The 13,263-nt window shown below is 34.7% G+C and overlaps 1 protein-coding gene across 2 annotated transcripts in view; it reads left to right on the forward strand.

The window, feature by feature from the left end:
- The first annotated feature begins 678 nt into the window (after positions 1-678).
- The window catches only part of Cph (BCL11 transcription factor chronophage), a 35,081-nt gene continuing 22,496 nt past the window's right edge, over positions 679-13,263 (forward strand). Inside the window, exon 1 of one of the 2 annotated variants that reach the window (XM_013306910.1) lies at positions 679-1,425. In XM_013306910.1, coding sequence (XP_013162364.1) covers positions 1,389-1,425 — 37 coding nt within the window. In that variant the 5' untranslated portion in view covers positions 679-1,388. Of the gene's footprint in view, positions 1,426-11,956; positions 12,075-13,263 lie in introns of those variants that run through there. The other variant, XM_013306911.1, reaches the window with a different exon arrangement.

Raw genomic sequence — 13,263 nt, forward strand, 5'->3', positions numbered from 1 at the left:
GACGACCACGCTACGAGTATGCTACGCGCGTAGCTACTAGCTACGCTTACTACCATGACTTTGTCAAGACAAATTTTCCATCCGTAAATTAAAATTATTGTTACTTATTTTGACATTTATACTGTTTTATTTTATAAAATTTATCATCTTAATTAAACGCTTTTGGTTCTTACTTAAGGCTTTATTCTCTTTTTATACTAACGTGGAGTATGTAAACTTTAAAACCAAGTTTTAAATAAAAATACAGTTTTAAAGTCGTTCGTCTTCATTAACACAACTCTAAAAAGCTCGTACTGACCGCGCGACGCAGGTCCATTCAATTAAAAATTCCATCTCCTAATCGAGTCATGAAATATGCAGGCAAATATTATCCCTTTTCTTTTGTACGCGTTGCATCTTCGCCCCACCCGCGCACGCACACCGACGCACGGCACTTGTGATCAATGTCTATCCTTTTCGCGCGCTGGGAGGCTGCGTTTGTGGGAGTGTCGCGGCGTCTCTGTTCAGATGCCGAGGCGTCGGCGACCGCGAGTAACCCCTGGCCACTTCGTGCGGACTCGCGCGCGCCGCGTTGCTCTCGGCCAGCGGAGCGAGACGGCGCGAGTCGTGGACACGAGGCCCGAGGCCGGGCGCCCTCGCGCGAAGGGACACAGGACGGCCACAGACGCTCTCGGACAGCGGGCGAGAGCGGGCGGCCGGCCGCGCACCTGCTACACCGCTCCGCACGCGCGACCTACTCGATCTCGATCGCGGTATACGCCACTTCGCGAAATTCATAAACAAAATAGACTATCACTATTTTCGCTTTTCTTTTGTTAAGTTGTTAAAGTTACCTTCTGCAAATATTTAATTATTTTATTTCGTATTGTTTTTAAAATTATCTATGCAAGATCTGTGACTTTGACTGAAGTGAAGAAGTTAATATATGAAAATATATTAGTGCAAAAACCGTCTTATTAGCTGGAATGCAAGATCGCCACTGAGTGCGTTCAGATTAGATAGAACGCGAGACTTTCATTCGAGTGTTGATAAGGCCGTTTTATGACCAATACATTTTGGCAAGTAAATATTTGGCCGACGAATGAGACATATTAAGCATCATGAAGAGGAAAAAGTAGAAGACGGTGTTGTTAAAAAATTTAAACTGTAAAAATGATTGACTTAAAAAGATGACTAAAATTTTGTTAGACGTAGCTCGCCGTCGGACTTTCGAGGACAATTCTGTGACATCTCGACCTTTGTTATCAAAATCGTTTTAAAAAACGGGCCGATAAGCGGCAGCGCCGGCGGCCCGTGTGAACTGCTGCCGCGGACAAGGAGCTGTCGCTGCTAAGATTTCCGAGGATAAAGAAGTTGTTGAAGATCCAAAAATAGGTGACCAAATCAAGATGAGAATTAAGATGCCAGCTGTACGCATCGCGCAAGGTTTGTTTATTTTCATTATTGATGTTTGCAAAATAAATATACATCATTTTTTGTTAGTTATAATCGTTAAAACTAGCGTAAACTTTAGTACCTAGCTTTTTACCGAAGATTTTTTAACAAAACTAAGTAAAAATAAAATTTTAACGGGCACACAGTTTCACACAATTGCAGTCAGTAGCTCTGACGAGACTCTATTCAAGTCAGCAACGAGCTACTTAATATTGTAGCTCTTGAGTCAATATTTGCTCGGGACCTTGGTCATCCGTCCAAGAGGGACAGGGATAGTTTTAAAGAGTTACACCGACTACCTCACTTGCCGCTTTAAATTATTCAACAACAAAACATGCAGCACTCGAAAACAACAAGACATTCTTTCTAGCCAGTATTTAAAAATAATTGTTTTTTTTAATACCTCATTGTACGACATTGTACATATTTATATTTATTTTTGATATAATTATGCAACTATTTATAAAAATGTCCAGATTTTTTCCATTATGACTTTCCGATAAGATCGTTTGACGTCAATTGTTTTTATAACCACTTAAAAAATTAATAAAAATAATGTTTTGTCACGTTTTACAAACAATGTACGATATATACCTACTTACTAAGAACCGCCTTAAGCCTATTCTAAGTTGCATTGTCAAGTAGAATTGCAATAACTTTAAAGTTGGCTAAAAGAGTTAATATCCGTTTATTTGTCATATTATCAATCAGATTACTTATTAAAAAGAACATTGTTGAGTATCTAAAAATACAGAAAGAAAATAAAATTATTTTACTTCCTCTATCACAGATTTAAAAAACATGTCTTAAAAAAATTGATAGATGATATTATTTTCTTGGAAATATTCATTAATTCTCGACCGGGGATATATAATACGTAATTTTGTAAGATAATTACACATTTGCCAGCACTGACATAAGACCTAACTCGAATGTGCACAGGTCAAATCTAATATAGACAATGTTAATATGAGTCATCTAATATGGAAAATAAGTTAGCGATATTAATTATATTTACATTGAATGTCCATTTTGTAGCAAAGACAGTAGGTATATGTCGTGATATGTTACAGGAAAGATGTTTAAATAAATATTAAAATACGTTTAGTTTAGTCGTAGCGTAATTAGCCCTTAAACACTGTTTAATTTTTATATTAAGCATTAATTTAGACAAAAACCAAAGCTTTTCAAATAACACATACAAACAAAGAATGGATAGTTAAATATTTTATTCAGTTTATTACTAATCTGATTCTCAGAATATTTTTAATAATTTATTATTAAAATAAATACTTCTAAAATTTTGCAATTTAGGTTATAGTTTATAATACTAGGAAGTAAACTATAAGAAATAATAACTAAAATATCTAATTGTCTAAAAGAGGACATAAGTCGTATGCTAATTTTATGGCCATAAAAGTCTGCACGGAGCATGCTGTAGATGTTAGAAATTGTTCATATTAATTAGTTTACATTAAAATTCTTATGCCATTGTGTAAAGTTCTCACTGTCCGACGGCTAATATAATTGCACATAATTCATAAACCGTTTCTTGTTTGTGTTCCCATGCTTTACTTTTGTTTTTAAAAACTATATTTTCCTCATTGACTAATTTTAATCTAGCTTAAGTGATAAAACAACTCGGCAGAAAAGTAGCCACTGTTGACTTGATAAATTAATTTTCTTTTTGTAAACGATATTTTCCTAGAAAGATCTTTATTGATAGACTCTCAATACTACTTAGTTAAAAGACTTTCGTATAAAATTGGTGTAAACGAGTGGTTGAATTAATATGTATTATATATTATAGTACATGAATAGATTCAGTTCCTTTATTTTACAAGATATTTGCTTATCTCTCAAGAGATTTTTTATTTGCGTAGTACTTGCATGTGTGTGCGTAGAAATAAGACATGCGTGTGCGCCGAATCGAGTGCACAGATTCCTCTTGGCTAGAGAGTTATCGCACACAACGCCAATTAGTCCAAGTTGACCGTCGGCAAGGGGGCACCGCTATTGGTCGGTGGCCAGGTGACGTCACCGACGGCTGCGGCCTCCCGCCCGATTGGCCGACACGCGTCATCTCATCGGTGACACGTTTGTTCTTATTACCGGCGCAGGAGCCTCGAGTACGCATCGAACAAAGCAACCCCCTCTTTTGCGTCTCCATTGATTGTACGCGTAATTTCTAGGAAGCTTTTTTTTTAATCAATATAGGAAATACATGATCGTAGAATTTCACTAATTCCTATCCTATCAGTCTTAGAAGTATAGAAAACGATTAGTTCTAAACAATGAAAACTAAAAAAGAATCTTAATAATAAGAAAACAAGTAGTGTCTAATTTAAAATTGACTATCCGAAAACTTTTTAAAGGTACCCTCAATTACAACTTGCAGAGGACAGAGGGCCTCGGCTTTTTTAACCCTCTTCAAAGGTGTGAATTAGCGAATCATCGAATTACATTATCAGACGCGAGTTCTGCCACGCGTTCCTAACTTTTGCAAACTTTTAAAAATCCAAGTTAACTTCCCTTCTGTCCAATGCCACTCACTAAATAAATTATTAAACAATGATTCCCCACTCTTGTAACTCTAATTGTAAATTTTAGGACTTTGTGATGTGTTTTTTGTTGTTTTTAAAGGCCATTGCAAATCGAATGCTTGTTGTACCTGATTACTCATAGCGAATACTCTAAAAGCTTCTTATTTATATTGACCACTACATATGTCATAAAGATACACTGATAATGAACAAGGAATTCTTCTGATTTCTATTATTTTTAACGGGATAACTTCTCTTCATCATCATCAGCTCACTATACGTCTCCACCGAGGGACTCAAGCCCACCCTAAGTTAAGGGTGAGTAGGGCGTAGTCAACCACGCTGGCCAAGTGCGGGTTTGTTGACTTCACACATATCTTTGAATTTCTTCTCAGATATGTGTAGGTTGCATCACGATGTTCTCCTTCACCGTAAGGACGTCGGATAAATGTACATATGTAAATCCAAAATCGAAAAACACATTGGTACATGATGGGATTCGAACCCAGGACCTGCAGATTGCAAGTCAAGTGCTTGACCACTGAACCACCGACGCTCCTTAACTTCTCTTCATCAAAAGAAAATTGATGTTCTAATTGCTTGTATTTGATTTATAATCTATTTATTTTTTTTTATTATAAAGAGCGGATATCACATAAAAGGCTGCATGTCAATTTAAAACGTTGACTATGTCGTTCGCCGCTTAGCGATTCAATATGTCTTCATTAAGCGAATATCGAAGCATCGCATTTACAAGCGGAACTTTCAATCTTGATCCTTGGTACCAAGTTACAGCTGCTACTTAGGTCTTGATACTTTGAATCGATTCCGTCTAGGAAAGATAGTCATTGAAGTAGCTACAGAAAATTAATACTTTGGATAATTAATAAATATTTTTATTAATTTTAATTTAGTCTTTAACTTTGATGGAGCAACGTTTAATGGTCTTTGCCGATACTAAGATCGCTCAAGGCTAGGAAATTTTAGTAGGTTTAGTACGGAGAATCGTAGATATGTCTTAAAAAATAATTTTTTATAAGTATCAATAACCATTTATAGTATTTATCGACGTAACTTAAATATCCTTACTTCTCGAAATGAGTCTTTAACTACATTATAAGTTGTGTTACAGATATTAGAGAAAAAAGACATAAAGAAAGAAGGACCGATATCTTTAATAAAAGGTAGCCGATATTTAAATGATGGGAATAAAGTTAATTTCGGTATTACGAATAATAATGTAAGCGGTCCTCGGCGTCGGCCACCCGCTCTTTTTGCAACTGGACCGACGGTGGATTTATTTTTCTTAATGTCCGCATCCACCGGCATTGTTTTTGTGATCCCAAAGATAAAGATGTGTATGGATTTACATATGTTATGTTAAACGGAGGTCCAGACCAAGTTTAATTTGGATTTATTAGTCCCGCGCTGTTAAGTGATGCTAAACAACGTTGGAGGTAAATGTTTATTTATGACTAACTTGGTCAATAATTAAAAAGAATTTAATACAATTTATACATATAATAAGATATATATATATATATATATATATATATATATATATATATATATATATATATATATATATATATATATATATATCATCAGCTCACTATACGTCCCCACCGAGGGGCTCGGAGCCTACCCTAAGTTAAGGGTGATTAGGCCATAGTCAACCACGCTGGTCAAGTGCGGGTTGGTTGACTTCACACATATCTTTTGAAAGTCTTCTCAGATATGTGCAGGTTGCATCACGATGTTTTCCTTCACCGTAAGAACGTCGGATAAATGTACATATGTAAATCGGAAATCGAAAAACACATTGGTACATGGCGGGATTCGAACCCAGGACCTGCAGATTGCAAGTCAAGTGCTTGACCACTGAGCCACCGACGCTCCTCCTATAATAAGATGCTAATTTAAAATAATTTTCTATATAAAAGCACATATACGTAGTTACAGATATAAGAAATATATAGAAAGAAAATAATAACATGTTATATCAAATTGGTTATCATTTATTACAAATCAATAGAAATTTGAAAAAGAAAATATACAAATACAACATTTCTATACATTTTATTAGTTTATTAGATATAGATATAAGATTATAGACAGATTATTTTTGAAAGAAAAAATTGCAAATTTTAAAACCATTCATTGTTAGATATTGTTAGGAAAAAGGATTATTTATATCAAGAACAAAAATCATGTAACAAACAATAAAAATTGACACCAAACATAGAACCCTTTTAGAGAATTACACTAATCCAATGGTTTAAGATAAAACTGAATGATAATTGACCATTTCTGTTAAACTGTAGCAATTTTACCTTAGTCCCTTACAATCTACGATTTATATTTTAGAAGAAATATTTCTCTATATATTAAATTATTTATTCACACATAGACACAGTCTTTTAACAAATTAAATATGTAACCCTTGCATAATGGCAATAACTAAATAATATATTTAACAACTCTCCTTACCCACCAAAATTAGGCTCCAATGTTATATACATTTGTTCCGCTTGGAACGTAATTATAAAAGACCTTTACACTGACCGATGACCGAACATTAAACTCCATTTAGAGGTCTAGTTAAATAGATAAAAGAAAAATACAATGGATTAAAAAGGCGTTCATAACAGGAATTAATTTATTGTGAAGGTACTACGATCAATAGACAGGGAGTGGGTGGACAGATTCTCAAGAGTCCATCTTTGTCAGGCTTTGATACCGATTTGTTAATGTCATAGAAACGCTAGCGACGATTTAAACTTTGGTAGGTGTACGATCAAGCCTTTAATTTAATAGGCATAGTTGTAAAGGCTTCCTTTATCCAAGGTTATAAGAAAGATTCTGTATGGATAAAATATTGTTTTTACATCTTTAATAGCTAATGAAATAGACAGACCAAATGCTGCCGGAACTTTTTCGAGCTTAAATAAGGAAATTTTAACAACTACTAGTACTTAAACTCAAACTTACATTCAGCAGATCATAAGATTGATACTTAATTACTAAGCTGTTACAGTTTTAATAAACAGTAAATACTAGACATTGGAATGGTAAAGTTGTCAAACAAAAGCTGCAAAGATTTTTATCTCTAATAACACACAACAGGTTGACAATGGACCCGAATTCGATAGAGGCACCTGAATCTGTGATATTTTCCCATGGTCAAACTTCGATAAACACCTGAACAAAAAATAAGCCGACCCGCGTTTGACAAACAATTTTGGTCAAAGGTTTTTTTTTGGGCAAAACAGGCTCAGAAGTCCGTCTATGAATATCGATAATACTGCGACAATGGCGAATAGGGTCGAAGTCGCCTGTAGGCTAAATAAGTATTGTGTATCATTATTCGTCATCCTTTCATCGTTTATTAGAAAAGGGTTTACGAGTGTCACTTTAAATTTTTCATTTTTTTTTGTCTTCAATTATGACAATGCAATTATTTTAGTCGTAGCTTCCGTACTTGGTTTCAAACAAATAAAAGTATTTACATTTCACCTAGGTATTGACTTATTTAAACTTTCATGAGGCATTATAAGATACTTGTATAATTATAATGTATGTTATCATTATTTGTATAATAGTCGGTGCCGCCATCAGACGAATATACGTGAGTGTTTAGCCGTTTTTATATAAGTTCACCTAGATATATAATATAAGCTTATTGTTATGCGGTTGGATTTTTGTGAAATCAAATTATCAAATTTTATTAAGGGGAATGAGAGAGAGAGAAAGTACTTTTTTTATAAAAGCAAAACAAAAAAGTTCTTATAAACATGAAATTTATTAAACTGAAGAAGTTATTTCTCCGCGAAATAGCCACAATAAAAAGAAGTTTATAATTTTTTGCATCTCGTATGTTACTTGATAGTCTATACTTTTGATTGACACGAGCAAAGCCGCGTGGTTTTTACCTGTGCCTTTATTTCGGTCATCCTTCATCCCAAAACGTCCGCCGTCTGAATGATCCCCGTGACCATTGTCCAATGCTTTTGATTCATCGAGATTCCTCGATTTATTTATTTTTTCTACATCCATTCGACAATGAAAAGAAGAGCGAAACGGACAGTTACGCGATTGTGTGTAACTTAATTAAAAAAAAACTAGCTTTAGGTTTTATTTTTCTTGTTTATGCTAGACTAGATGCGGCTCTTATATCGCCTCTTCAATAATATGACGAGTAAAATGTTACAATTCGTATTACGTGATCAAAATATAGTGAAGTCAAAACAAAATAAATCATAGAGTTAATTGTAATTAGACAGCGCCGACACGAAAAAATAAACAGACATTGATATCGTAACTTTCATCCCACGTTTTGCTAAGCGAGCTTAAACCGATGTTGCAATGTCTTAAAAGGCTTATTGTTTCGCTTGAAGAGATTAAGTGGGTGTTAAAAATCATAAGGTACAGAGTCAAAGGAGTGAAAGATAGTCCGATGTTCATTTATGATTTATATTGTGTTTGTTGTATGTTAGCGTATTGTTCGTTGCATCGGAGTTTCCGCGTGGGAGTTCTTTGAGATTTATAGCGCCATGGACCGAGGTCTGTAGCATTTAATACAATTCGGTACTTCGGCTTAATTTAATTTGCTTAATGTTAAATATTATTACTTAATTTATAATTAATTCAGATCGAAAAAAACGTTACAAAATTAAAGTCTTCGGTGGAATATATCATTAGTGCAATATTTTATTTTTAAATAAGTCAAGTGTCACTGAAAAAAAAAACAAAGAAGACACAGATTAAAAATAGCTAAGAAACGGACGCAGTGAGGTATCAGAATGCAATTGTATGCTGGGAGCTTTCCCATAGCGGGCAGCTCGTGACCGCTCGCCTTGTTAACGCGATGACCCGCCGCTGCCGTAAGATTGTGCACCCACATCCGTCTGAGTGATGACTGTTTAATTGAGGCCATGTGAAATGCAACTCGGCTACTGCAAACCAAACATGGCAATTTTTGCAAGATACTGCCCGACACACCGTGGGACAATTATTTAATGTTAGTATTAGAACCAATATAGATTTTTCCGGAAGCTAATCTGTCCAATTAAAAGAGTTGAATAAAGTTCTCGATTAAAATATTACAGCAATCGATTAAAATCGTCTATCTCATTCTCTAATCAAAGTTGCAATATAATGACAAACTCATGTTATTCAAAGTATAAACAAGTGTTGATTCATAAAGCTTAAAATCAACTCTTTACCTCTTACTGGTTCATTACATATGCAGTCATGAATCTGAGTATCATTGCACATTTAATTAAATATAGAAAATTTTATGACAACACGTATGATTAGACGTGACCACAGAGTAGCGAATAACTGTACCGCAGAGGTGAACAGTACAATAAATTTGACTGTGCGGCCGCAAAGATTGGCTTTCTTCCGATCGCAAGATAACCGCCGAGTGACCCGCGTGCGACTCCGCCGTCGTCCATTGTCTGCGCGGACCGATTCAAACGTCCAACTACCAACTACACTTGAGCTATTGAAAACGAACGCGACTTATCCATTTATGGACTTTTCGATTGGCAATTCCTGTAAATTGCTTACTCAAGCAATTGATTCCTTTAAGTCCCATGATTCGCATGTCACGGTTTTCTCTTCAAATTCTAGAAACGTAGAGTTGAATTTGGAAAAGCAACTTCACAGCGACATTGATGGTGCTTCTGCACTCAACGGTCAATTATTTTTAGATAACTTTTTGTGTAACCGTTTAAAAACTGAACATTTTTACATTAATCTTTGACCATTGAAAATATTAGATACTCTGGATGTATAACTATAACTGTTATACACAGTTCGCGTATGTCTTTTAATTTGTGTCTCACGCTGTCAATTTTTTTTGTATCCAAGGTGGCATCCAACCCTTTGAGACTTCCATCCGTCAATACACTCGACAATAGTGTCCACAAAGGATTCCTTGACCAGAATTGGAACACATTTGTGAGATTTTTTTGCAAAATTACATATCGGATTTATTTTCGTCGTTTAGTTTTTATAGCTTTAGATATTCCTAATGTAACTGACTACCTGTACGTTTGAATCAACATTTCAGTTTTATCATAATCATAAAAACAATTAACTATATGATAACTTTATAAATAAATAAAATATCACTTCCTTGGGTTATAAACAAATCATTGATAAATATTCTAGTTTTGCTCGGATGCGACAGAAACTTATTTTTTTAATGCAGAAAAAAATCACATTTGTACCTATTTTATAAAAAGTCTTGTAAAAACCGAATCAAACATTCGTAAAAAAATTAATGGCAACATTTACAAATCCACCACACGGACGCATTTGCACACGAGAGCAGAAAAACCGCGACCATCGCGTCAAACCACTCCCGCGCATCACGCGTCGCCATTGTCCGTTCGTTCTATAATTACCGGGTCGAGCGGAAGACGCCGCGGCCACCTGTTCCGTTTTCACACGCCCCATCGGCCAGGTAACCTCAACATTCACCAGAAATTTCGGATCATAATCTCGGACAACGGCTCGCGTAACTGTATCCTTTTTTTATATTATCACCTCCTGTTCTCTTGTATCAAATTATATCAGACGTTTTTTGTTATAGTTGTTCTTCTGATCTTTTATTCCTTTTGTTTACCATGTAAAATTTATCGTGGATCTGTGGTCAAACATCAATTTTAATGTCTCCCTAATTTGTGGTATGACAACGTATTTCGATAAATTGGATGCGTACTGAACAGTGGTCAAATCAATTGACATGTCTACTTTATAATAGTCTGCTTTGTCCCATTTCAAGTAAAAAATAACTAACTTCTGTTTAAACCTGAGTTGACCCATAATCCAGTTAAAAGGACTGTTACTCATATTTGCAAATTTGATTTACTTTCATCTGATTGCAAATAACTGAAACTAAATAAAGCTAGAGGCAAAAAAACAGTATTAATACAATTTCGGCATCCGACATCACACGCAATTTGTCGTAGCCAACCGTAGGAAAATCGAATTATATATTGTTTATCGCTTCCCCTATTGTTTGCTTGTGCCTACCAGATGTACACTCAATGTCAATCTTCTATGTTTGTTTACGCAGAAATAGCAAACATTGCGTCTCTTTGGGGTCACTTCGCTCACATTTCGGTCGCTAAATCTGATTGCCCTAACATTATTACGGTTATTAACTGACAAGAAATTTCTTCATCGATTTATGTCTTAATAATGCGTATATGAGGTCTCATGTCTCTATAAAGATAGAAGGGGTACTGGTCATGCAGTCGGAAAGAGACCCGTACTTACTATTTGGAAATATATTTTTCGCTTAAAATTAAGAAATAATTGACAATTTAATTTGTTAAAAAAATTCTGTCATAGTTATGTCTGTTTTCTACATTATGTTTGAATTGTTTATAAAGGGTGATTAATTTTTTTTATTTGTATTATAGTCCACCGGGTTTCCGTAACAGATCGATATAATAAATCTTGACACCAATAATTCACGCTAAATATAAAACGCCACAATTATAAGTCATCCATCCATTTAGATCTGTAGAAAATCATATTCATTCACTAATACCATTTTCGCAGTGACGTGCACTTTTTGCTATTCAAATAGGGGACAGTGGATTTTTTTCTGTATGACGCTTTCGCCGCGGCCGCTGCGCCCGGGTAGGTACTATACGATTACGCATATTTTTGCTCGCACGTTATTAGGGGTGGCGTGTGTGAAAAAAATGTACTATTATAAATAAAAGGAGCCCAACAAAGGGATGGGAGAGCGATCGGGGTCACTAGGAAACGGCGGTTTTGATACGGGATTTTTTTACCTGGGACTCTGGGGCTGGTTTTTTTCTTTCATTAATTTTTCGGGACTCAAACTTTATCGAGCTAGCCAGTCAGTCTGTGTTCATCTGCGAAGATGATCACATGCTTTTTGACCTCAAGGAGTCTCGCGCGAAGTGCCCAGTGGTCTTTGGTACTTCGATGTTCGAGTGTGTTAATTAGTGTTATTTTATAAACATTTATTTTTGGATTGGACACATAGACACTTTAGTTTTAACATCTTGAAACAATACGAGAAGAAAATGGATTTATCATCAAGGAGTAAGTCAAGATTTTTCGACTCTGGAATCGACTTAAGGCGAAAAGGTATTGGAAGTGAATAAAATTATTTGCACAAAATATACACTTTTAAATTAAAATATACTGTTAAATATACAGAACTATGTATATTTAAGAATTCTATGTACTACATACTATATACAGTGAATGAAAACATGAGTGATCAAGTTAATACAGAATAGAGGGTAGCCATAAACAGGGCAATAACCAATGTTCAGGACAAATTGGAAAGTAATAAGGCAGTGAAAATGATATCTTTTCTCGATTCCTATCTATATACGAATCACAGAGAAACCAATGTCATTTACATTAACATATAAATGAGTGCGTAAGTGGACGAATGCTGTATCATAAGTTTGTGCGAATCGAATGAGCTCTCTGCTATAAATCGATATCATTAATTTTTGTACTAAATATACCGAATATTTATAGAAATTATTTATTGAACAATACAGAACACAACGGTAGACGTGCCATTAAATATTTTCGCAATTTCAACTAATTAATATTAATTTAGCGGGACATAAAAACTTGGCAGATTCAGTCTAAGGTATAAATTACACTAAACCAAATGTTTTAATTTTTAAAATGTATTAATTTGGAAAGAATGCTTTTTCTGTTTTCTTAGATACTATAGAACATTTTATCTTTTACAACTTAGTTTCCTTATTGCCAACATATAAAATAACTTTGCAAAATTGAACTTAAAAGTCAATACGAACGTAGATGTTTGTGTGAGAAACTTTCTGTCAACTACAAGCTTCGAATGTTCAAAGCAAACCACTTACGCTATGAAACCTCAACACTATATCAACATAGGGGTAATATTTAAAATTATATTTCAGATAGAACTGCATTCCTCGAATGCATTGACCGCAAAATTTCTTGCCACAAAAGTCATAAGTCAAAATAATGACCAACAAGTAATAGGCCGAGTGAAGTCCACGCTCCGAATACGGTCGTTACTTTAATTCGGGATTGTTGTTTTTTAATAAAAATGCAAATGTAATTTCCATCTTCATAAATTTGCGATACATAATTGCGGATCGCTATTTAAATCCTACTGCCAATTTAAATAACCAAGACATGAAAAAGTGTTCTATACTCCACAGACGTATAATGCTAATTCTAAAAATAGCATTAACATCTCTAAAGCCTAATATATTATAAA

This window comes from Papilio xuthus, unplaced genomic scaffold (assembly GCF_000836235.2).
Source record: "Papilio xuthus unplaced genomic scaffold, Pxut_1.1 DF828177.1, whole genome shotgun sequence".
In the NCBI taxonomy this organism is placed as follows: domain Eukaryota; kingdom Metazoa; phylum Arthropoda; class Insecta; order Lepidoptera; family Papilionidae; genus Papilio; species Papilio xuthus.